The sequence below is a fragment of the Papaver somniferum genome, chromosome 2 (assembly GCF_003573695.1).
Source record: "Papaver somniferum cultivar HN1 chromosome 2, ASM357369v1, whole genome shotgun sequence".
NCBI classification, from domain to species: domain Eukaryota; kingdom Viridiplantae; phylum Streptophyta; class Magnoliopsida; order Ranunculales; family Papaveraceae; genus Papaver; species Papaver somniferum.
The window spans coordinates 77,038,803-77,065,625 of NC_039359.1; the positions used below are offsets into that span (position 1 = coordinate 77,038,803).

Here is a 26,823-nt window from a genome sequence, read left to right on the forward strand (position 1 = left end):
AGTTGTTTATAAAACGGAAAGTGAAAATATGACGGTTTTATAAATTGCTTTTCACTAAAAGGTTTTATAAAGTCTTCTTCACTCTAAAAGAAGTTTTAAACTACGTTGCTCTTTCGGCCCAGTACGTCACACAACTAAATTCCCAAATAAAAAGCTATATATGGGATAGCAATTTAGGATTATAGAATCGCAACACTAAAGTTGCTCTAAGATCTCAATTCATGCAACTGATACTTGTGGAATGTTAAGTCTAATGGCTTTCAAGTTCGGGTCTTCGACAGTTTTTCCAAGCCATGTTCCATGACTAAGTGGTTTGTGTTCTACAGTTTTTCCAAGCCATGTTACCGAGTGGACTGTCAACTCTAATGGTTTTCCAAGTTGGGATTTTCCACAGTTTTTCCAGCACTGTTCAGAATAACGCTTTTTTTTATCCGTATATTTTAAAAGAGATGAACTCAATGATGCATCGAGGTTTATGCGGTGTACCAAGAAAGTCGGCTAGATCATCCTCATCTAGCGGATGTAGCAGGTCTTTTAAAAATTATGAGCCATAAGTTACATGACGACACTGCATCAAACAATAGAAATATAAAAATATCATTAATCGCAGACATTTTTGTAAAATTTCTGGTAGAAACAATTTTATTCAAAGAAGTAGTATTCTTAAACATCTATTAGAAGAAACAAAAAGACGCAAATAGTGGCACCTTGTCATAAACTAATCTCTTTTCTTCATCTTTTAAAACCTAAAAACATGTTAGGTAATACTTGTTATCATTTTTAGAGTATATGAGTTCATCAATCAAGAAGCTATTGCATGTTCGTCTAATAAAAGGAAACAAAAAATCACGTCTGAGACAAAAATACCTCATAGGCATTATTAATTTCTTGAAATTTTGCTTCGGCAGCGGTATCATGCCTATTTATATATCTGCATGCAATTTCTTTTCTTTGCGGCCTAGAAAAGCACCCAAACACATGACAACAGAGTTGTGAAAAATGACATGAAGTTGCTACACGATAACAATATAAGACACCTAAACAGTCATGAGAACATGGTTAACATTAGACTGCATAGTACGAATAAAAAAAAGCCTAGCGAAGAATGCAAATAAACTTTACAACATAATAAGCTTTTTTGACGTCGGGTGCACTTGAATCCTTGCTTATACTCCCAATACATCATAGTAGTCTCTCGAATACACAACATAATAATCTTTTTTGATGTCGGGTGCACTTGAATCCTTGCTTACTCCCAATACATCATAGTAGTCTCTCGAATACAAACATGTTGAACTAGTTTTTCCACACTCTCGAATACAAACATGTTGAACTAGTTTTTCCACATTTGGAATAGCTTGGATGGATTCCACCATAAGACTTGCTCTAATCCGATACATCATAGTAGTCTCTCGAATACAAACATATTGAACTAGTTTTTCCACACTTGGAATAGCTTGGATGGATTCCACCATAAGACTTGCTCTAATCCGATACGATGGGTTAGGTGTGTCAGCTTTATTTTGGTTTAGCAACAAATTAAGTTTTGGTTTAACTAAATTGGATTAGTGTAATCCTAGTCAGAAACACTACACCATTTTCCCCGAATTGCAACTAAATTTTGTAACGGCCCAGCAGCCGTTACAAACTTTTATGTTACAAATGGTCGTTACAACCTAGACGTAACAGGGAGGAGCCGTTACGAAATTTTTTCCAGATTCGTAGCAGGGGGAAACTGTTACGAATAGTAACATGCTAATTTTTTACGTGTGTCAGTCACACGCTTGGTGACACTAGAGCCGGTAACAGATATTATTGCGCTTGTGTAATTCAGTCGTTGGCCCCCTTTTTCCACCCAAGTTCACTAAGCTAGAGTATTATTCCTCCCCTGAAGAGATAAGCTCGTGAAGAGATAAGGGTTTCATCGAGTACACTCATTACATTTTTTTCACTTTCTCTTTCTCTATTCGTTTCTCATCTCGTTGCCTCCGCAGAAGATACCAGAAATTTATCAAAGACATTTTTCGATCTGTTATTTCAATCGTAAGTTTCAAATCAGTTAGTATTCAAATTTCTCGATCTGTTATTTCAATCGTAAGTTTTTTTTTTCATTCATTCAATCATCGTCTGTTTTTTTCATTGGGGTTTTTAATTTTAGGGTTTTTCCATCTGATAAATCTATTGTGATTTCTATTTCTGATTTCGTTTTAGGTTTATTTTTATCTGATATAAATCTGATACGATTTCTTTCTCTTATTTCAGGGTTTTATCTGTGGAAGAGATGAAGAACTTTGAAGGTATTTGTTTTATCATCTGTTAAATCAAGTTTTAGGATTTGAAGGATATATACTAACTGATATTCTGATTTCATGTTAGGGTTTGAAAGACTGAAGAACTTTGAAAAACTCCAAAGAGCTGAAGTTGAAGGTATAAGAATTGATTTGTTTAATTTCAATTAGTATGAACTGATTTTTTTTACTTTTATTTTTAGGTTTTCAATTAGTATGAATTGATTTGTTTAATTTCAGTTTTATGAATTAATTTTTTCTTTATAGCATGTTAAGATTATGGTGTTTTATGTAAACTAGCATGTGAAGTTATTCGGCCAGGGCTTCGACAACCCTATCACTAGGACTACGTACATTGTTTGAACATAATCGTCTGTTTTTGTCCATCTGTAGAAACATATTCACCTTCAAATATAACATCATTAAAAAAATGTGATGTGAGTCAGTTAATTGAGACAATGTTACAAAACCTGCATACCATATGTATGAACTCTGTTTTCTTTGTAATCTGTTTTCTATGAACTACTTGTAGCTCATCCTCTCCTCGTTGAGAGGATGTTTCTGTCGTTTTCATGAGGGTTTCGACAAACCCACCACTAGGACTAAGTACGTGGTTTGATCCTATAAAGTCTATTTTGAAGGGTAATATGTCATCTGATGAGAACAAGAAATGGATGAAGTGTGACCGTAAGTCTGGTGAATACATACAAGGTGTGAGGTCATTTATACAGTTTGCCAAGAATAATGGTGGTGGGAGGGTTTTATTTTCATGTCCTTGTCGAAATTGTATGAATGGTAAAGGTTCAGTTTCACTTAGTGAGATATCATTGCATTTTCTCAAATATGGTATTTGTTTGACGTATACAACATGGCGTCATCATGGTGAAAGTTCAGTAGAAGCACGGTCAAGACATAGGGATAACACTACAGCAGGTATGGATGGGAATGTTACATCTGCTATGGATATGGATGTGAATGTCACAGAAGGATTTGATGTGGATGAGAATGTTACAGCAGGTGTGGATGTGGATGAGAATGTTACAACAAATGTGTATGTGGATGAGAATGTTGGGACCAAGGGGTGTTGTAAGAAAAAGTTATCAGCGGCCGAGCGAGCAAGAGTACCATTGTATCCTTCGTGTCCTAAAGGAAAGTCGGCGTTGTATGTAGCGATAATGGTGAACAACATAAAGACTCAGTATGCGGTTTCAGATAATGGTATGAGTGCAATGTTAGAATTGATAAAAGAGTTGCTTCCCGAAGAAAACACCCTGCCAAGTAAGTTTCCAGATGTCAAGAAGATAATTCAAGAGTTGGGGATGGATTATGTAACCTACGATACTTGCGTGAATTATTGTATACTCTATTGGAAGGATAAGAGTTCATTGCTGAAGTTCCCTGTATGTCAAGAACCGCGGTATGTAAGAGTTTTCAATGATGAAAGAAAACTTACTCAAGTTGCGCAGAAGACGTTGAGACACTTTCCAATAATTGCAAGGCTGAAAATATTTTATAGTATACCATGGATAGCAGAGGCGATGCTTTGGCATTTTAGAACACAAAAAGATATCAATGTAATGCGTCATCCTGTTGATTCTTCAGCTTGGCGTTGTGCGGATAGTTTTTGTCCAGAGTTTGCTAAGGAAGCACGGAATGTTACTCTTGGTATAGCAACTGACGGCTTCAACCCCAATGGATGCTTTTGTCTCAATTACAGCTGTTGGCCGGTAATTCTCTGTCCGTATAATCTTCCTCCTTCGATGTGTATGAAGAGGGAGTTTTCTATGTTATGTTTGTTGATATCAGACCCGAGAGCACCAGGTAAAGATATCGATGTTTACTTACAACCATTGATTGAAGAGTTGAAAGAGTTATGGAATGATTATGTTATGACTTTCGACAGCTTCACCGGTTCTGAATTTCTGATGAGAGCTAGGTTGTTATGGGCAATTCATGATTTTCCAGCATTAGGGACTCTTTCTGGATGTGTAACTCATGGGTATTTTTCTTGTACAAGTTGTGGAGAAGAAACAGATGCTGAGTGGCTTCCATATAGTACGAAGTTGTGTTATATGGGACATCGAAGATGGCTTCCAACGAAACACAAGTTTAGAGATGATAAAACAAACTTCAGTGGAGGAGTTGAGCATGGTAAAGCTCCATGGACACTAACAGGATTGCAAGTTCAAGAGATGGTAGCTAATTTGAAAAGCAAACAGGGTAAAGGAAAACCACCATCAAAGAAACGTAAAATAGGGACTGAAGGGTATGCTGATGAATAAATTTCCGATCACTCTTTATTTTCTCGAAGGTCTATTTTTTATGATTTGCCGTATTGGGGAGCGAACACAGTTCGTCACTGTACAGATGTGATGCATACCGAGAAGAATATAAGTGAGCACATTGTTAATACTGTATTGGGAAATAGCAAGTCAAAAGATGGTCTTAATGCACGTAAAGATATGGAAGCTATGGGGATTAAAAAGCGGTTATGGTTGAAAGAGGATGACAACACGGGCAAGACAACAATGGAAGATGGGTCTTTTGCCTTAACAAAGGATGAAAAAGTTGCTTTCTGTACAATTTTGAAGAATTTAAGGGTGCCTTCAAATTTCTGTTCCGATCTTCGCAACAACGTTGGTATAAATCCACCGGAGTTGAAGAATTTAAAGTCTCATGATTACCATGTTATGATGCAGTCTTTGTTTCCACTGCTTGTTCATACTGCAACTTCATTTCCTAAAGATCTGCGAGTTGCTCTTCTCCGGATTAGTTTATTTTTCAATATCTTATGTGCGAAGGTTATTAATAGAGAGCATATTTTACAAGCTAAAGCTAGTTTTATGGAGGCGATGTGTGTTCTAGAAAAATACTTTCCTCCATCCTTCTTTGTCATTAGTATCCACCTGATGATTCATCTGGCAGATGAAGCTTTAATCTGCGGTCCGGTCAGATTTAGGTGGATGTACCCCTTTGAGAGGTAAATTTCCCACTTGACTATTTCCCATGTTTAGCAATTTTGTTTATTGTGATGTCATGATTAATTTATTTTATGCTAGAGGATGACTTTATTTCGTGAATATACTATTTGCGAATCCGTAATGTCCTTATTAGAAATTGCTAGTGTTGTAATTATTTAGTGGAAATCAGTTGTTAAATGCATGATTGGACTAACACAGTAGTATAAAATTCCAATGGTAACCATAAAAAGGAGTGGAACTGTTAGTTCTCATTATTGAAAGGTTGTGTCTTTTAACATCTTACTATGTGTGTTATGCTAGTGTTGATATGGAGGGTACAAACCCTTGCTTTATAGATTAAATTGAATTTGAGAATGTTATATGGAATGTCAGGTGCTGAGTGTAAGATACTTTGATTAAGAAAGTTTATATTTGAAGTTTTTTTCTTCTGAAATTTTATGAAGTTGACAACTTAGTATAAGAATCATGCTTGATAAGGCCTTGACAGCTTCTACACTTTACGATTCTTTGTAGGTTAATGAAAGGCTTTAAAGGGTTGGTGCGCAATAAAAGGTACATTGAGGGATGCATTGCGAGAGGGTATTCGTTGCGAGAAGCTAGCTTATTTTTTATGGATGGCATGTCAGATGATGGTGATGGTACTCATAAACATACTCGACGGGCGTTTTTAGATGATGACTATGAGTTTGCATATGAGATGCCTCTAAGTACTAGAAAGAGTATGACTTTAACTCAAGTACAATTTGAACAATGCCGCAGCTGGTAACTATCTAAGTATTTTGAGATAGATGACTGGCGAAGGTAAACATTACTGCTTCAATGTGAATTTTAAATTATTGTGTAGTATGCTAGAGTTATGCTATTTATTTGTTCTTTGAAGTATCAATGTCTATGTATTTGGTTTTATTTGAGATAGCAGTTTCATTGATGCATTAAGATGTTTTCATTATTTGATACTATTTTTATGTGGTTGCAGGAAGTATGATTCCTATGTTAGCGGCGACACGTCTAATGGTCAGCAGACCTCAAAGAGTTTTCATGTATGGTTGCGCGACGAGGTAACATGATATCTTAAATCTTTCATCCCAACTTGTTATGTTTTTGGTTGTGATACTAACTCCAACATGAAATTTTATAGTTGATAGAAGCCAAAGAGACTGATTCAACACTTTGGAGACTCGTGCAAGGACCCCTCTTCAAGGCACAATCCTACAGGAAATACCAAGTCAATGGCTTTACTTTTGGCACACTAAGTTGTGAGGCGAAGAATATATCGCAAAACAGTGGCGTATCAATGAAAGCTTTTACAAGACTGAAAGCGAAGTCGGCCGAGGAAGCAAAAATAACTTATTACGGAGTTATTAAAGAGATTATCGTCTTGAATTACATGGAGTTTGAAGAAACCGTTTTCTGTTGTGATTGGGTTAGTGTTAGAGATAAGAATGCGTGTAAGGTTGATGCAGTTTCAAAGATTATAAAGGTCAACTTATCCAAGATGAAAAACAAAGTTAGAGTGTCCGATGAGCCGTTTATCCTTGCATCTGAAGAGACTCAAGTTTTCTACTCGAAGGATCTTACAGATGAGGGATGGTCCGTGGTGTTGCACTCACATCAGGGGTTAACTTGTTCAGTAGATAAATTTGAAGTTCCTACAGCTTATCAATCAGTTCTTACTGACAATGAGAATTTCAAAAAGTTGCTTTCAATTGGTTCTATTTGAAATGAAACTGATGCCACCTTTGCAATGTGTTGCGCTTCACGAATATCTATAAAAAGAACGACTGCGTTTGTTTTGCTCTTGTTTTGCTTTTGTTTTGTTTTATTTGATCGCTTATTATTTGAGAGGTGTTATTTGTTTTATTCGCTTGTTCTATGATCTGTTTTCTCGTGTGAAATATTTTCTTTCATGATGTTTTTTTTTCCAGGATATGGCAGCAGTAGTCGTCAATGAGTATGGACAACCAGTTTCCAGGAACTGCACGACAGTTGGTCACCGGAAGGGCTCATTGGTTCGTACACATGTGCCTGTTTCATACAAAAACTGGAAGCTTGTGCCTTAGAAGCATAAGGATTATGTTTGGAATACCCTTAAGGTACAAAACTTACCTTAATGAGGGTTCTATCCTCAGTTGTTATAACTTTTTCCTGAATTATGTGAACACAAACCGGCTTATGAATGGATACGCACTTTCAGTTCATCATTTATTTGTATATGTGTGGGTATCTTTTGTTTTTTTATATGTGAATGCACAGGGGACTTCTCGCAAGGTCAGCTGAAGCAGCAGTAGCCAGCCGGGGAAATATCAATCCCTGGTAAGTACTTCACTTGGTTATATTTGTACTATAAAGTTTAAGAGGCGTGGTTTCTGACCTTCAATTTATACTTGCGAGGTATTATGTTGGTGGGAAGTGAACTACAGCTGGATTGACATCAACTTGCGTACCTGCTAGAATACCGGGTAAGTACTTAACTTGTATATTTCTAGATTCCATGTTTCTTACGAGACTTTTGTTTGTTGCGCGTGCGAGAGAGCTTATGGACTTTGGTTTGTTTCAGGACCAATTGCAATGATGGCCTGGATCAGTGGTTGCAGTTTCAGTTGAAGCTCTTGATGACTAAATCATGGGCTTGTTTTTATTACAAAACCACAGTAAGTATTTCTCATTGTTCTTCTCCCCAATTTATATTTTTTTGAAGTTTTGTCTGCTTTTAACATAGGTTGGTATATATGCTTAGGAAGTTTAAACTTAGCAGATACTTTTCATCTATAACTTTATGCATGGATTTCGAACTTGAAGTCTTAAAATTTGCAGCTTCAAGTTGGTTTATCAGCTCTAGCTGTGAATATAGAAAATTTGCAGTAAGTTTCTATGTGCAGTCTAAGTTATATAAATTTGTGAAAATAGGAATTTCTATGAACTGATACTTATGGGAATTTGTATACATTCCCCTACTATTTGATACTTAGAATAATTTAAGTTCTATTTTGTATGAATCCTTTGTATGTGATAAGAATTGATTGAATGGACATGAATTTGATTGAAAAAAAATATTTTTGATTGTGAAGGATAAATGAAAGGTGTATGCAGGTGGTTATTTTGAATTCCGGGGCGTATTCCGGCCGAGAATGAGCTCCCGGTCAACCTTGACCTGGTCAAAATTGGTCATTGCTGACTGATTTTTACCAGTCAAGGTTGACCGGCAGTAATTTTTTTACTGTAACGTCTTCAACTTGTTACAACGTTCTGTTACTAAATAAATTCGTAACGGCTCTCGCATGTTACGACAGTGCCACGTAGTAACGGCTCTTCGCTGTTACAAGCGCCGTTACAAAAAAAAATCATAACGACTATTGGGCCGTTACGAAAAAATTGTAGCACCCCTTTTAGTAACGGTTCGGAACAGTTACAACCCCGATTCGTAACGCTCAATAACCGTTTCAAATCGGAAAAAATGGTGTAGTGAAAGTTTAAGGTATAGATTATGCATCAAAGTTTTCTGTCATGGTCAAGGAATTGATATTTCTTGACTATAACTGGTGGCATAAAAGATTGTATGTGTTGTTGTGGGATGGTTCTTCAACTGATGATGGAAGGTTGAAGGACATCTGTTCCTATGAAGCATGAGGTGGACTCCCTTCTAGCCTCTTATATAACTAAAGTTTATACCATCATTAAGAGTAAGAGGAGATATAATTGGAAGTTTGCCAAGCAAAAGTGTTCCCTGGTTCTACAGTTTTTATTGCTTCTTTGTCAATATCATATGTTTCCTATAATCTTAGGTATGTATCTAAAAATATCATGTTATGAATAATGAAGTATCTAGTTACAGAATAGAAGATCCTAAACATTCAGCAAGTTAGCATAAAGTAGATGTTACTAAACATGTTAAGTGTAGTGTCAAATCATGCTTAAGCTAAGGTAATCATGCTTAGACAAAAAGAGATCATGTTTAGTTGCTGAAATTCTAACATTGGTATCAGAGCTAAGGTATAGGAAATATTCTACAACTAGTATATGTTCCTTCAGTAATTAACATGCTAGGTTCTGACCCTCAAAAGCAAATAGTATCATATGTTATTTTTGCTTCAACAGTTCTTGTATGTTTTTGTTCTAAAGTTGAGTATTGCCAAAGTGATACTCGAAAGGAAAATGAAGTGCATGTTTTGTGTTAAGGAACTGCATGAAGTTGCGTTCTGGAGGTCACTAGTATGACTGTACCCAAAGGTGAATCATACTTATGACATCTTGAATGGAGAAAAATGATCTGCTTGTGTGTGGTAGATGATAATTCTTCGAACCCAAAGGTGAAAAGGGATTATTATATACCAAATATGAGCTGATTATCTTTTCTATTAGTTAAAGGCTTCGATATATCGTAATTTCCCCCCAAAGGTGAAGCTGTGGCATATCGAATCTAAAATAAGTATGTTCTGTTTGTTATACCTGTATGCTATCACATGTGTTAATGATGTATGCATAATAATTTCATAAAGTTTAAATGATTTGTATTGCAACGTTTAATATATCATTCATGTGAAAAAGAATAAAGTTTTAAGTGGTATGACAGTTACAACCATGAATCTTGTTCAAGTTCAAGGGTTTATAGCTGGTATTGAACTGTTGAATGGCACAAATTACACAAGATGGTAGTCGCAAGTTGAAATAGCCTTGGGTTATTTAGATTATGATATCACTTTGGGAGAACCTAAACCAGAAACAATTTCTGATAATTCCAAGAAAAGTGAGAAGCGGGATTATCTCAAATGGGAAAAGGAAAATAGAATGAGTCTTCTTATTATGCGTGGTGATATTCCTGCTGCTATACAAGGTCGTATCCTTGTTACAGATACAACTAAAGAACTTATGGAGGTTATTAAATCACAGTTCACAAGTTCTGCAAATTCTATGGTTGGCAGATACATGGGTCAGTTGTCTTCAATGAGGTATAGCGGGGACGGTAATGTTCGAGATCATGTTCTTCATATGGCATATTTAATCTACAAGTTGAGAGGTCTGGACATGAATCTTACTGATGAATATCTAGTTCAACATGTTGTTAATTCACTCCCGAAACAGTTTGAGGTTTTCAAGATTGCTTACAATATGGCTGAAAGAAAGTGGGATATAAATGAATTGATTGCTTATTCTGTGCAAGAAGAGGAAAGGAAACTTTGCGAAACTACAGAGTATGCATATCTCTCTATTGCTGGTCCTCGTAAGAAGAGCTTCAAAAAGTCAGCTGACAACAGCAAACTTTCTGAGCAGACAAAAGAAGCCCTGAAAAATGAGTTAACTAATTAAGATAACAATCTAACAGCTGATAAGGTGAAAAATAATAATCCAGTAGCCAAGAAGGAAAATAACTCCACTTATAGGAAACAGAGCCATGAGTTTCAACCTCTCCACTGGCATATTTATTGAGACGTTCAATATATTTACATGAAATTTATCCAGACTAGCGCATGTAGCAACCATCCCAGATGCTCTGCAAATTTCGGTGCCTTGCCTATATTACTTATTAATATAAGATTCACTGAGTACTTTTCCTATGCTATGTTCCCCGGCAGAACCCTTAATATCGGTATGGCATGACGGATTTGTGTTCACTCGCAGCAGAGTAGCACGAATTTCCAAGTACCAAAGTTAAGGCCATTGCACAAAACGCTCAGACAGAAAGCACACCGCACTCTGTAAATAGGGAATTTTGTGGCAGCACACAAAATCCAATTAATTTTTGTGATAACTCACAAAAAACTCATGAACCTGACTAATTTGGAAAATTAGGGTTTTGCTCCCTGCGCAGTATATTAGACCCCATTGGTCGAAATTACGCTTAAGAAACTAAGAAATTGATCCACTGTGGATTAATAGGTGCAGAGACCTGCCCAAAATCAAAAAACTCGATTTGTACTTATTTTGGGCCCGACCCCTGAGCGCCTCTTATTATTTTATTATTATTTGTCGTTTTCTCCTGTTTTGCAGAGGATTCCTCATCTGTCCATGTTTTTGGACACTCGTTTGTGCATCCGGGTGCTCAGTCGTGCATCAATGTCGAGTACACTTGCACCATTTCTGTGGGGCTTACTCAGCGATGGTCCAGATGCCCGATTGTTGGGTATTTATTACTAATTCATGAAATTCAGTGGAGAATAATTCATGAAACAGAGTAATAAAAATGAGTAGTGATTTATTATCAATTCATAAGATCAGTTGTGGATTCGGCCATGAAATCGGAATAATAAAACAGGCATTACCATTCCATGGGATCGTGGATTCGACCATAAAATCGGAGTAATAAAATTATCTATTACCATTCCATGAGATCAGTCGTGGATTCGATCATGAAATCGGAGTAACGAGATAATATAGTTGTTTATTGCCATTCTATGAGATCAAGTCGTGGATTTGATCATGTAATCCGAGCAATGTTTATTGCCATTCCATGGGATCAGGTGGTGGATTCGACCAAGGAATCAGAGCAATGTTTATTGCCATTCCATGGGATCAGGTCGTGGATTCGACCATGGAATAGGAGCAATAACAGATTATTCTGGGAATTCAATGGTGAATGTCACGACAGAATTGATCTATTGCAGAAAGAATATTAGCCAGTTAAGGCGTCACATCCATTATGAATGGTGCACAGTCAGGGAGTCACGTTGTTTACGACCTGAAGGCGTTAGTGCTCTCAATCTACGGAGAGCCGCCTGAATCTATACACGGTCTCTCCGCATAGTCAGGGAACAGTGAGTGTCACAGACGTCCTGAAGGCTTTCTTGCTCTCAATCTACGGAGAACCGCCCAAATCGTTCTTCTATGTGGAGGTGGGTCTCTCTCCTGCAGTCATGAAACTGTTAATCTGCATAGAGGTCATGATGAAATGCTTGGAGTCGAATCGCTCAGCCAGTGGGGCTTTTCGACAACATATTCATCAAGGCTTCGTAAAATATGAATCGTTGCATGCCTGAAAGCCGTGTCAAAAACACGCCTCATGATTTTACGGTTTCACCATTTGCTGAAAATCCACCATCAACAGCCGGATAATGTGTTATGCATCCATTTTTTTCGACTGCATGACATGTTATGCACTCATAACAGCATCATCTTCTTCTTCTTCTTCTTCTTCTTCGTTGTTCATCATCCCAGCTCAAATAAACTTTATTATTATTCCCTGTATTTTCTAAATCTCAAATCAACTTTTCTTCATGTTCTACTTGATTGAAACAATTACAAACCCTATCTCCATCTCAGAACACATCTCAGATCCATCTTCTCAATCATAATACCTAATTAAAAAAAAAAACCATTCATACATCTTTCGGAAATAACAAACAGAAAGATCTCGATTCATCTCAGAACATCACCTTAATCCCTAACTTTCGATTTCATTCATCTATTGTTTTCAATTTCCAATCTTCATGTGATTATACTGTCTATCAATATTATTGATCATAAGTCATATTATTGATCGTAAGTCACAGTTGGGAGGAGACGTCATTATGATATTGCTGATCACCTGAGTCTGCAACGCGTTGTATCAATTTCCTCAGCAACTGCAACGCGGTCTAACCCATCAATAACATCGTCCCATGGACTGCGAACTGTGTATCTCTTTGAATTTTCTCCCATGGCTTCCAATGATACAAAGGTATTTACGTGAGCAATTGGTTCGACAGCTTCAAAATGATCCGTTGATGCTTTGTTGGAAATCTTCTTCAATAATGTTGTTTTCGTGTCATAAGAATATAACACAGATCTAGCATATATAAGAATATGATTTCTCCCTTCTTTGTAAGTAATATCGGCCGGAAACTACTTTGACTAGGGCCTTAGAACTCCATAGACCAGGTCTCCTTAGAGTCGCTACTTCTCTTCATGGACCAGATTTCCATACGTAACTTCTTATCCATGTAAACACACAAATGCCTTCCCAGTGTTACAAGTCCACATCTATCTCCAGGCTTACGGTTTAGCATACAAGGAGGGACGGACAGCAACCGAAACTCCTCATCAGCCAAGTCAAAGGCCACAACATTGTTATACGAAAGCCAATAAATAGCATCGTTTGCGTAGGTACCCTTACCCGCGCTTGACAACCCCAAAAGTTGATAAGAAACTTTGCCTACCGCTCTCCACCCATAACCACTGCCAAGTGTATATACCTCAACATTTCCCTCCGTGCTGCCGAGGTAATAGATTCTAACAACCTTGTACTCATTGGTTGACCTAACATACCCAAATCCACATGCTGTATCATTAAACATGTTAACATCTCCTCCCACTATGCGATTAGGATTAACGCCTTCTTTGCTTACGACTAGTGCAGGAAGATGAACATATTCTCTGGTAAGGGGATTACAAATATAGATGGGATCTATAACTAAATGCTGGTGTTGAAATGCACAAACCAAGCCATTGCAGGAGCCAACTAAGTGCTCAGTTAAACGGTCAGTGTGCAAAGGAGGATGATAGATCCTTTTCAGATTTTGATGGTAAATGTATTTCCAATCAACGCTGATCCTATCACTTAATTGTCCTCCATGGAAAAGTAAACTTCTGAATTAATCGGGATCGTCAATGCGACAAGCAAAAAAGAGACACGGCTCCACTTTAGCAGCAACTATATTATCATTGACATCGTCACTGTCATACATATGGTTAAGCTGGCGCCTGAGGTGCATAATGGCAAGGTTGCTTCTGCTGTCACGGATGAGAGTTCCCAACGTTTTACAAACTAATTTGCACTCCAATACAGATTCGGCTGGAACCCGAGAAGTGATATCTAGATTCGGCTGGAACCCGAGAAGTGATATCTAGAAGGATATCAGAGGGAAGAGACTCCATAGATCCTTTTACTAATCACGCAAATCAAAAACCAAAAAGTTAGATGAATAATCGAGACAATTTCCAGTGCTTGGGTGACCAAGAAAATCTAGTTTCAAGAGAATCTGTGGTGGATGTGTTTTTCTACAATGCTAGAACTTGTTATTTATATAGGCTTCAAGAATTCCTAAAGCAACACTGAGACTAAGAAAAGAAAATCATATAAACTAGGAAACAAAGTCGAACTAGAAAAAGGAAACCATCTAGTTTGGAAATCGAACAAGTTTGGCTCCTTTTGGTTGAAAAAAAGAAGGGAATCAGACCGCGAGATGAATTAAATTAATCAATAAATAGAAAACTTATGCCGGTGCAACTGACCGACTGGAGACCTGGGTAGTTCGAAGTGTTACATCACAAAGTCTAACACGTGCGTGGGACATATTATCAATAGGTGTCATCATAGGTTCACATGTCATCTTGCAAGCTTATAAACGTGGAGTCTTCTTATCGATCAACATAATATTCTACGTCAGACGATTTATGAGGAAATTTATAATATAAAAACCATTCTGTGTAAATTATTAGTTAGTCATACCAAGATTATTATTAAGTTTATATATAAAAAAAAACAATAATTCGAATTTCTCTTTCTCAAAGTTACTAAATAATTATCGTTCATCATCTTGGTACATTATGTTAAATCATCAATTGATTTGACTAAGATCATACCTGCCATCTTTTTCTCCTTATTTTGTTGGGCTTGGAAAGATTAATATAGTCAGATGAGAATGTCAACAAAGACGTCAAGCTACAACCTTCTCGGTCCCTTGCTATATATTTTTATATCGATTGATCGATCGAGAGAGATTAAAGCCCTTAAGATGCAGGCAGTGTAAAAGCCTGTAAAAAAAAAAACCAATCAGAACAAAAACCTGTAAAACAAATTTCATGAGGCTTCCAAAAATAAATCCATATTGATTCAGAGCAAGTTTTTCAAGGTTAGATTTTCCTTTGAAATCAGTTTGGCCGTCTAATACAGTTTGGGTATATTCAAATGTATCTCTGGCGGTTGTTTCCATCACTTGGACATCAGTGTCTTAAACAACTCAAAGCTACAAAGTTGGGATAGTTACAGACCTAATCCTCTCTTTACAAATGGGATAGCAAGGTTGATCTTTTATATGGTTCGGCGTGTTAGCTGTTAGAGACAAATCATGAAAAGTTCTGAAGGGAAACGAAACCCAGCTTTCAACTACTATGTTTTAATGCCTGCTAATGAGGTAATCGACTTACGACTTCCCTCAGTTCCTTCTCCCAAAATCCTACGGATATCCTCTTCGAAAAATCTAACCCTGAAACAATTATTCTAGACTAGTAGTAGCAAAACTTATAAAATCTCGACCAAAATTGAACATTTACTAGTTAATATTCGTGTTGTCACCTAAACATTTATCAACGTGGTTGTCATGAGTGCACTAGCAATCAGAGTAAGAGCTTTGCTTCTATTATAAGGAAACAGGTTTAATTTGTACAATGAGGATAGGCTAGATAACAGTCCTACATCTTTCTCTATTTTAGTGTTTCAAAAGTAATGTGTCTCCGCTACTTGGTACTAGGGTGCGATCATGAGCTGCAAATATTCACGTCCATTCTTATGCTGCAAAAAGATGAAGTCTACTTTTAAGCCTAGTCAAAGTCCAAGTGACAAAATAATGAAACACTCGGCATTTGGTTAGAGTACAGCATCATGACCACACTGATCTTTAAGCAAAACACCAATATAATACAGATACAGGCCAAGTGTAAGATTATTACGAAAGCCCATAGACAGAAGTCTCTATTAAATTACACAAGTAAGGAAAAGATTGGCCAAGGGACATACAGAAACAAATCTAAAAGCCCAAGGGTTGCCAAACTATACCTCTAAAAAATGAACTCTAAAAAAATGAAGAACATATAAGAACACTTGCCCAAACCTAACAATGAGTGTGCAGCTGAACATTGGGTAAGGTGGGTCGCTTATAGCCTCATCCACCACCCTACCCGGCGACGCGGATATGGAAAATCACTACAACTATCCATATCCTATACGCCATTACGGCTGATAGATTTCCACCCTACCCGTCATTTTACTAGGACGGGTAGGCCAGATGTAACCACTTCAATATTTGCCTTTATTTTGCCCAAAATTTGGCATAAGTTTTATTTGTTCACTTGAATCTCCTGCTATCCAATAAACAATTTTAACATGTTTAATTTCCAACACACTTTATTATCTAAGTTCTAACTTGGAATTTCAGCTCCATAAACACCACAGTTAAGACCTAAACATTGTACTGACACAACTATTTACCGAAATCAAACTTGAACCAAGTATAACGTGCTCAACAACTCTCGAAAACAACACCATACATAGTCAGAATATTACATATATTTCATATATATGTTGAGTAGAAGGGAATAGAAAACACAACTCACCTTCATGACTTGCTATCAACTTCTATTTCTTCACATTATTTGACGATGGATTAAAGGCAGATTTTTCTTAAAAAAACATGAGGCTAGAAATGAGTCATAGTCATACTTGGCACATGTCACTCCAACTTTTCCATCATGAGATAGAGGACACTTCATGGCTACATTGGACACCTCAAAGGACAAGGGACAGGTCATGCTAGCTTGAGCCTTATTTAGCATTAGGCTCATGTTTAGTCTTTAAAGCATGATTAAAACCATAAACACACCATAACTCAGATTACAACAAAATATCTGCAACTAAACAAGAATAAACTTAAACCAATGGGGATTTGTTGCGCAAACCACAAAAATCTAAATTCTCCTACTTGGTTAAGCAACAAAACTTTTGATGCTAGCTGCACACTCAAGTCAAATAGTAGGCTAGCCTTGGACTATAGAGACCTGCACGCCGCATTTAAGATATGTAAGCCATTTCTACAGTCAGAAAACTACACATTCCATTACTCTTAAGTACAAAAAATTATTTTCAAGATGTTTTATTAGCTTAACAGATTCTTTCAACCATAACCTACCCGTCGATTGGCGGATTTCAAAGACACTTATGACTTAACCATAACCTACCTGTGCATCAGCAAGTACAGATGGATGCAAATTAATAATGGCGGATAAGACCGAAATGGTTGATGTGGATGGATCTATGTATCCCTAACAGCATGTTTGGTTCAAGGAATTGGATTCTTGGTAATCTAATTCCGGGGGAATGTGACAAATTCCTTAAACCAAAAAACCCAAATCAACTCTATGTAATTGAGAATTTTGATTCCTAGGGATCCAATTCCCTCCAAAATACTCCATTGCATTGGTTTAGTAGTGCAATGAAATTGGATTCTGAGATAAAAACAAAAATAATTGAATTATCTCAACCAAACTCTAATTTTTTGGATTTCAATTCAATTCCAGGAATTGGATTACCCCATAATTGGATTCCCAGAAATCCAATTCTTCCAACCAAACGAGGTGTAAGTGTGGTAAACTAAAATCCGTCTCGGAGCAATAGTAGTTTCTATTGGTTTGAAAAAGTGTGCTTTGGATGATCCACATAAAAGAGGTGCAAGGTGTATCAGTCTTACATTTTGTCTTAAATATAGGAAACCTATTTTTCCATAAAATTTCTAACAACAGTCTTACATTTTGTCTTGGAACTACAAGTTTTTATTTTAAATGTAATAACAAGTTACTAGTGACACTCCAAGCCATTTTGCCCGCAACTAATAAGCGGCTTAGCTCTACAGCTTACACAAGTTACTGACATTAAAGATACTCAATGACATCTTACTAAGTTTGAAAAGCATTAGCCATACACAACAATAATCTTCAAGAGCTAGTAGGAGAGTGGTGATAACAAGATTATGTTTATGTTTCATGTTTTAATTCAGATATGAAATATTAGGCCTATGCAAAAGGTTCATAGATAATTTGCTAAGAAAGCTCACATGATATATGCACAAGGATACTGCTCATGTAAGCTAAAGTTCGCACTGCAAACTGATTTTGCGGCAGAATTGCCTAATTTGCCTCATAGGTACAAACTACATTATTATGCATCTTAGCAATTAGTATATTAAAATTAAACTCTAGCATTATTCTATTTAATCAAAGTATGAGGAGTAGCTAACTCTTGCGAACTCATCAAAACTCAAGGCATTTCAAGTGGAGCGAGATCAGAATGAAGAGTTTCCATTAGACTAATAGGTCAAACCACGTTTTCAATTTTTAATGGACTAAAACAATGCAGATGCACCAATTATCTGTTTAAATCAAATGTCCTGTAGAGATTCAGCACTCATTTTGTGGGCAACTTGCTTCTAAAACTTAGCGATCGAAATCTACTTGGGAGGTGTGATTAGATAATCAAACATGCTGCAAAGACCTATACAATCAAATTAATCAAGATACTATATACTCACGTGAAAAGTTATGGCACATATAGGTCTTGCAAAAAGAGTGAAAGCATAACTGAAGGTGAAGAAGCGTTTTTGGTTTGTTCCCTTCACGTTTTTATTTCTAACCAAGCTCCCTCCCAAAATCTCTCATTTATTGAAGAGAACCAAGCCTAAAATATGTTCTAAACCACCTAGAAATCTAAAGGTTTTCCAATTACAGATATTTCAAAGCTATTTCTTAAAGTCCCCAACAACTAACAAGGATTTTTTTAGGGACTTTGAGACACTCTCCCACGACTATCAGGGATTTTAATATGTTTTTCCAAACTCTCACCAGACTAACAGGGGATTCGGGAACTCCCTTGAAATACATTGAAAACATTAAATAACAAAGAAAAAAATAATTTCAGAATAACAAATACAAATTTCAATTTTAGGGAAAAAAAAAAAGATTCAAGCACTAAGAGTGACCCCTACGAATGTGCTGACAATGTAAAACAAGAACTGATTTATGATTCTAATTCCCGTGGTACTTGGGCGTCTCGCACCAAAGGATCAAAAAACAATCACATATTCAGGCTTAATAATCCCAAACCCATCACCATAAAGAGTAATCGGAAAGAAAAGGTTTAATAAGAAAAACATGTCACTGCAAAAAAGTACATCCTGAAAATTACCCAAGTTCATAACAAACAAAACAAAACGTCATCAGAACCTAAATTGAAAATACGGATTTTGAAGTATTACCTGACAAAGAAACCTGAACAGCCCGTCTTCTCTCTTTTTTCCAGATCAGATTCAAGAGGAAACTCAATCTAGGAATGTTAATTTTGATCTTTCGGATTGGAAACCAGCCGTCAGAGAAAGTCAACCTAGGTTCTCTGGGTTGAAGATGAAGGGAAAAAAGAGAGAAAGAGTAACGATATTGGCTACTATGAAATTGTTAAGGGGTAGTTCGTGACTTTCAGGTAAATCTGGAAAAATTGCTGAATAATGTTCCTTCATTTCTTCACATAATACTCGGTCTAAGTATCGTGAAACATATATGAATTTGACTACAACGGAACTAATGATTTTGGCTAGTTGACAATACTGTTGCGCCTATGTTTTGGGTTTGATTTATCCTCTCTATCTTTTTTACTTCTTCCTTTTTACTAATTCTTTTTATTTCCTCTTTGCCTTGTGGATAAACTAATCCCTTCGTTACAACATTCATGTTTATTAGTCACTTGCAAGTATAAGCAGTGATGTTTATTCCAGCGGTGGATTCTCCGCAGCACGCGTTTATATATGCTAGCAGTGGTCCAATACTTGTGCACTCTCTAGTAGTAGGGGTGTCAATCGATGAATATTCATCAGATATTTAGAAATCCGTATCCGATAGGTTAAGCGCTTCGGATATTCGATATCCGATAATATCCTATAGGATATCAAAAATCAGATATTGATTTCAATAGGCTAAGCTATTGGATATCGGATATTTATCCGATAATATCTGGTTCTGACAAAAAATGTTAAAAACCCTTTAAAACATGTTCATAATTGGGGAAAAAAATGTTCATAATTGAAATTTAAGTGCAATTTCTCAAACATTTCATATTTTTATCGGATATCGGATATTAGGGTAAATTACAAATAAATCACAAATATGGTAGGGTAAATCACAAATAAATCCATGTTCTATCGGATATTAAAATTCGGATGATGCCTAATCCTATTCCGATATATTAAAGAAGAAATAGCTGATAGAATATCCGACACGATATCCGATAAAACAGATAAAATCCTATAGGATCTCGAATACTCGGAAACGGATTCCGCATATCAGACATATATTGACAGGCCTACTAGCAGTTGTGCTCTCCATCACATCCACAATGGCTCCGTTTGGGTTGCGTAAAGTTGTTTCTTATCAATTTGGTCATAATCATGAAGAAAGTTTTTCATCGCCGTTGAAGCTCAATCATCAATATTCATTTCCTCCTTCGAAAAACAAGAATTTGAAAAGTTTCATCTTCCAACAGCAGTCAAACGGTTACAGCCGTTTCAGTAATTATTGGCGTTATTTTAGTGTCAGCAATTCTTGTCGTAATTCTAGCCACGAGAAGCTTCCATAAAGGTTGAATGCCTTCCAGAAACAAAATAATCCTAAAACTCAGCAATATCATAAATCCTTTATCTACTTTTGGGTTAAAAAATATTCCCATGCAGTAGCTATAATAAGGATAACGCTCTTATAAATAACCTCTTCATCTTGCATCTTTCACATAAAAAAAAAAAAAAAAACTAAATCAATATTCTTCTATAATACAACATAGAGAAGGTTTTGAGCCACAGATGGTCGGATAAAATTTTGAGAGACAAACGGATGATCTGATCGTCCCAGTCTCATCCCAGCTAAAGACATCTGACTGTCATGTGGTTTGTAACCTCTTCTCATTAAATTCCTTAAATTAAATTGAAAGTTACAAAATTTATTATGTCTACTATTTATGTCTTTGGGGATTACAAACATCAAGTGATTTTTTAAAATTTATTATTAATTATTATCAAAGCATCCTTGCAAAAAACCTTCATAATTTTTGAGACCTGCAAATAAACAATGATAAGGTCATTTCCAACTGTATCAAACAAAAATCAAAACTTTCAGCGTTATTGTCAGTATTGTTAAATGACATGTTGATTGTCAAGCGACAGATTAATAAAAAAGTAAGAAACTACAGTGCACCGTACACACTTCCAGGGGAAAAAAGAAGAAGCAAACATTAACTGTGTAAAATGCTCAAAAATTAGTTACGTTAGAAACAATACCCTGGCATGCCCAAAGGTAGAAACATGAGCGAAGAATGGCAGCTGCATACGGTTTTTCCATAATAGCTCTCTCAAAAAGATTCATCAATAGATACAAGATGATAGAATATCGTAGAATGGAATCATAACCTATTCGGTTTCTTGTATTCTTTGAGAAATTGAGCAGTTTCACTAACTTACATGGGTTTCAACTTTAAAATTTAAAACACAACAGGGATGCAAAAAAAAGGGATATTTTTAATTTTAGGAAACTCACCAATTATAGTTGAAGGAAAATAAATACTCGCACAAATTAGTCGGTTGAAATATCGCTAATTATCCAAAGTTTGATTTGGTTTTCTATTTTTAGGCGCGCGAATCGTGCAATACCTCGAAAAATCGAAAAGGAAATCATAACGCCCATATATGAACACCCAATATATGGCTGATTTAATGCCTTCAGAGTTATATAAGCTGGGGAGATTACCTTGCCACTCACATTATCACGCGCATCGTGCATTATATGAGATGGGGAGATTACCTTCCCACTCAAATAACCACACCCATCCTACTACAATCACACATCACTCTAGGTTCTCTATTGTATTATATGTGGTTACTCATTGCAATAGGTTTCATCGGATATTTAATCTTTCAGGGGGTTAGTCAAATGAGATTTCATATGGTTTTTAGAGAGTTCTCAAATCCATTGTTAGTCCATTGAGACTTTTAGTGAGTCTCTGAATGTCTCTTGTTATTGGTTAGAGACTTTTTTTAAGTCATTTAAATTCTTTGAAAATCCATGTTATTAGAGTAGGATTTCATAAGAGTCACTCCAACATCTCTGTTATTCGAATAAGAACTGAAAGTTATTGATTTATTGTTTTCAGAGATTTGGAGATATTTTTTTTAGGAAAATAAGCATGGTAGAAGTCTCTACTCAAGAGGTGATATTTCTAGAGACTTGGGAACTTGGGGAATATTTGTTTTTGAAAGTAGGACCAATTTTTTTTTTTTTTGTTTGACCTGATGACCAAGTAACGGGCCATTTGCAGAGTAAACCAGTGGCGATATTGCATAGAAAATAAAATGAATGTGGGATGAGTGAAATACAAAAAAAAAAAAAAATGGTCATAAGGCAACAACGATATTTATTTTGACAATGAATACGTATTTTACCAGGTATTCATGGTATTTTTATTTAGATTATAATGTGCATAATAAAGTAACTTGTAGAAGTTTTGAATTTTTGATTAGATATTGTACATTTTTTTGTCTCTACAAATCACAGAGACGTTTTACGAATATCAATTTTTGTCTCCACAAGTCACAAAGACTCTCTAATATATACTCTCAGAGAATCACTAGAAATCTCTATATTTTTAGAGAATCTCCGGGAGTCACTCAAATAAAAAATCTATGAAAGTCTATATAAATCTCAAATGACTACCACCCTGTTTGTATTTGTACCCTAGCCACTCATAGTGACGGACTTCGAAAGGATGAGATATATTTTTAATTCTTTATTCGACTAAACTTCGAAACATGGGGTTTGTTTTGTGAATGAATCATGAGAAATTTTTAATTTGTGGTACGTTTATATATAAAGAATGAATTTGGTACCAGTTTCTAATTTTGTGTTGGTTACAGAACAACACAAAATTAGTTCTCTAGAATCTGTGAATTCCTTCACCGTATTTGATTACCTTCTTTGGTAAAGCGACCATAACTAATTTGTTTTCTTCCACAAAATACAGTAGTAAGCCGTGGTTTGGGAAATAAGTTTAATTATAAAGAATAACTTTTACTATTTAAAATTGATTTTTGTATTTAAATTATATCAAATGTTGGGTGAGTTTTGTAGTTATTTTGCAACTTATCCTGATATTAGAGTGACGGGACAAAAAAAAGAGGCAAACACATCACTTGACAGTTGACACATGAAATAACATTATTTAGACTTTAAGTTTAGACTGATATAGATTGATTATCACATGAAATAACATTATTTAAGCTAATCTTGATTATTAAATAAAATATAATTCCAGAGCGAAATCCAATCTACTACGGTCGAAAATTAAATTAGATAATCCGTTCCAATCTACTATGGGTCGAAAATGAAATTAGGTAAAGGTGAAAGATGATGAAGGGAGGTCTCAGTTACCCAGTTGATAAAAATTTAACTTTAAAACTTGGGTTTTATTTAGTCACTGCCTTCCTAAAATTCATCATCGTCAAATTATCAACATATCGATTGACAGAATACAACACATTTTGCGTGTTAAATGCTTCAAAAACAAAAAACTCTGCGTATTAAGCTCTTGGTTTAAACATGCTGCAAGCATGACACATCCAAACACATTCCTACGCGCATTATCTCTGAGATATCAGTAATTATATTTTTAAAGATATAAGCTAAAAAATATTATCCTCCGTTGAAATTGATATAGTCAGATTAGAAGGATAAATCATGTAAGTTGATCACCTAAGTCTGAAACGCGTCGTACGTATTTTCTCACCAGGAACAACTCGGTCTAACAACTCACCAATAACATCATCCCATGGAGTACGAACCCTGCGTGGACGAACCGTATATCTCTTTGAATTTTCTCCCATGCCTTCCAACGATGCAAATGTATTTACGTGAGCAATTGGTTCGACATCTTCCAAATGATCTGTTGATGCTTCGTCGGAAATCATCTTCAAAAATGTTGTTTTCGTGTCATAAAGATATAACACAGATCTAGCATATAATAATATGATTTCTCCGTTCTTTGTAAGTAATATCGGGTGAAAACTACTTTGACCAAAACCTACCACGGCTCTGTAATCTATGTTAAACTCCATAGACCAGGTCTCCTTAGAGTCGCTACTTCTTTTCATACGTAACTTCTTATCCATGTAAACACACAAATGCCTTCCCAGTGTTACAAGTCCACATCTATCCCAGACTTACGGTTTTGCATACAAGGAGGGGCGGATAGCAACCGAAACTCCTCATCAGCCAAGTCAAAGGCCACAACTTTGTTGTACGAAATCCAACAAATAACATCATTTGCATAGGTACCCTTACCCGTGCTTAACGACCCCAACAGACCATAGGAAACTTTACCTATCGCTCTCCACCCATGACCACTGCCAAGTGCGTATACTTCAACGTTTCCCTCTGTACAGCTGAGGTAATAGATCCTAATAACCTTGTACTCATTGGTTGACCTAACATACCCAAATCCACATGCTATGCTTGTAATTTCAGGATCAAAGTCTTCTTCCTTTATAACAAGTTGAGGAAGATAAACATATTCTCTGGTAAGGGGATTACAAATATAGATGGGATCTGTAACTAAATGGTGATATTGAAATGCACAAACCAAACCATTGCAGGAGCCAACTAGGTGATTATATAAAATTTCATCGAGCATAGGAGGATGATAGTTCCTTTTCAGATTTTGATTGTAAATGTATTTCTCACCTAGGGCGATCCTATCACTTACTTGCCCTCCATGGAAAAGTAAAGTTGTGTAGTCTCCGGAATGGCCGATGAGACAAGCAAAAAAGAGGCACTGCTCCATCTTATCATTGTCATCGTCTCCATCATGGAGATGGTTAAGCTGGTGACTGAGGTGCATATTAGCAAACTTACTCCCGCGGATGAGAGTTTCCCATATTTTGCATACAAATTTACACTCTAAAACAGATTCAGGTGGAACCCGAGAAAGGATTTCTAGTACGATATCCAAGGAAAGAGACTCCATAGGTGATACTTGTATTAGTAACTTGCGCTATCAAGTAATAGGAAAAAAAGAAAAGAAATGGAAAATTCTGTCGGGAATTCGTCGAACAAATATGAGACAGAAATAATGTCGGTTAACAATTTCTACAGAACAGATTATAAAGAAGATTGAGGCGAGTATACCGTTAAGTTGAAATATTCTGAAGTTAGATTCCTTACTTTTTTTTTCCAAGTATACCGATAAGTTGCCGGCCTGGGTTGGTTGAGGAGGCGAGTGTTATGGTAACTGAAAGCCAACTTCCAACAATTCCAAATTTCCAACAAATCTGCTGCTTTATGATACTAAATAAAACTAGTAAAAGGGCACGTGTTGTAATCACGGAGGTATTCTCTGCATAACATCTATCAGCTTATTCGAGATTATACATGAGTAGAACCCATATTCGAAATTAGACGTTTCAGAATTCAAAGCATCTGTGCAAGCTTTTGAATATACAAATTAGTCTCAAACAGCAGTTACGGCACATCAAGAGCTAGTCCACGTTTCTGACCGAAGAAGAAAATTTGAAGAGAGAAAATCCTAGTAAAACTCCTTTATCTATTCCAATTGTGACTTTCGCATTTTGGGATTAACTTTCGTACTTTCATTGCCATTAGATGTGCACGGTTACATCGAATACAATAAAAAAGAACAAAAATTACAACCAAAATAAATACATTTTGTACCGTCACTATCATCTTAAAAAATCCAAAGAATAATCAAACTTACATGATGGACACAGTCCGTACGTTTTATAAGGGGAACCTGCAATACACGACAAAATACAACTTCCAGCTCAATATGGTTTACTTATCGACTTCCAGAAGGCGTAAACTACTCATCCATTGCATGCATTATTCGGGCATTGTTTGCAATAATGACTCTTTGGAGCCTGCCAAAATTTTGGATACTAGTTGTTGCGCCTGTGCGCTGCACATGCCAAAATATACCGTAGACAAAAGTATGTTTCGGTGTTTGTGAATTTTTAGGAATTCAAAATTAGAAGCATGAAACAAAAAAAAAAAGGTGATAACTTTTTATTTTTTTCCCCTTCATGACTTATTGTAAAGTTTATCAATACCACACAAAGAAGATAACATAACTTACCATGCAACGTTAATCTAGCGACTTCAAATGTGCCTTGTTAAGTTGCCCATACCTAGCATTATATCTTCTGCAGACTTAAATCACGAATAATAAGATAATTAAAGATCTGAGTTTTAATCAACGCCAAAGAAAATTTACACCTCTAAACTAATGGTCAGCTATTTAAAAACTACGAAGAAGATGGAAAAATTGTTAACACATACAAAAATTACAAAGCCCAGCTGATCCATAATGAATACGTTTTTTTAGAACTGAATATTATTTATCTATTTCCCATCACACCTTGCATTACAACTCGAGCCCTAACATGCACACACCACCTACACATAGACGGTGAAATGAACACTACAGCTTCTAAACTATTACATAAATGAGTTGTTGTTACATAGGGAATACAAACCCTTGTTGCTTCAGTTAGACTTTATGTAAGTTCAGCAACAAATCAGGCTTAGCTAAGTTTATCTATTATCTCTAATCTATACTGGATTAAGTATATGCCATATTAAGGAAAGATTAGAGAAAAATACAGGAATTAGATTAGCTTAATGTTAGCTGAGGTGTCATGTTAACTACGCATGACTAGCCTAGTGAGGTGTCATCCAACTAATGATGGACAGGTTGGATGACACAGAGCTAC

At 36.1% G+C, this 26,823-nt stretch overlaps 1 protein-coding gene and 1 long non-coding RNA gene across 2 annotated transcripts; one reads left to right on the forward strand and one right to left on the reverse strand.

Moving 5' to 3' along the window:
- Positions 1-2,935: 2,935 nt before the first annotated feature.
- On the forward strand, positions 2,936-4,570 carry LOC113351425. The gene has a single exon (XM_026595412.1). It carries the CDS (start codon positions 2,936-2,938, stop codon positions 4,568-4,570), a length of 1,635 nt encoding a protein of 544 aa, XP_026451197.1.
- A 7,989-nt stretch (positions 4,571-12,559) lies between these two features.
- Positions 12,560-19,580, reverse strand: LOC113348105. The gene is made up of 3 exons (XR_003359497.1): positions 19,264-19,580; positions 14,825-14,995; positions 12,560-14,127 (listed from the first exon to the last, which is right to left on the reverse strand). It is a non-coding gene; the product is annotated as an uncharacterized LOC113348105 (long non-coding RNA).
- Between the last annotated feature and the right edge of the window lie 7,243 nt (positions 19,581-26,823).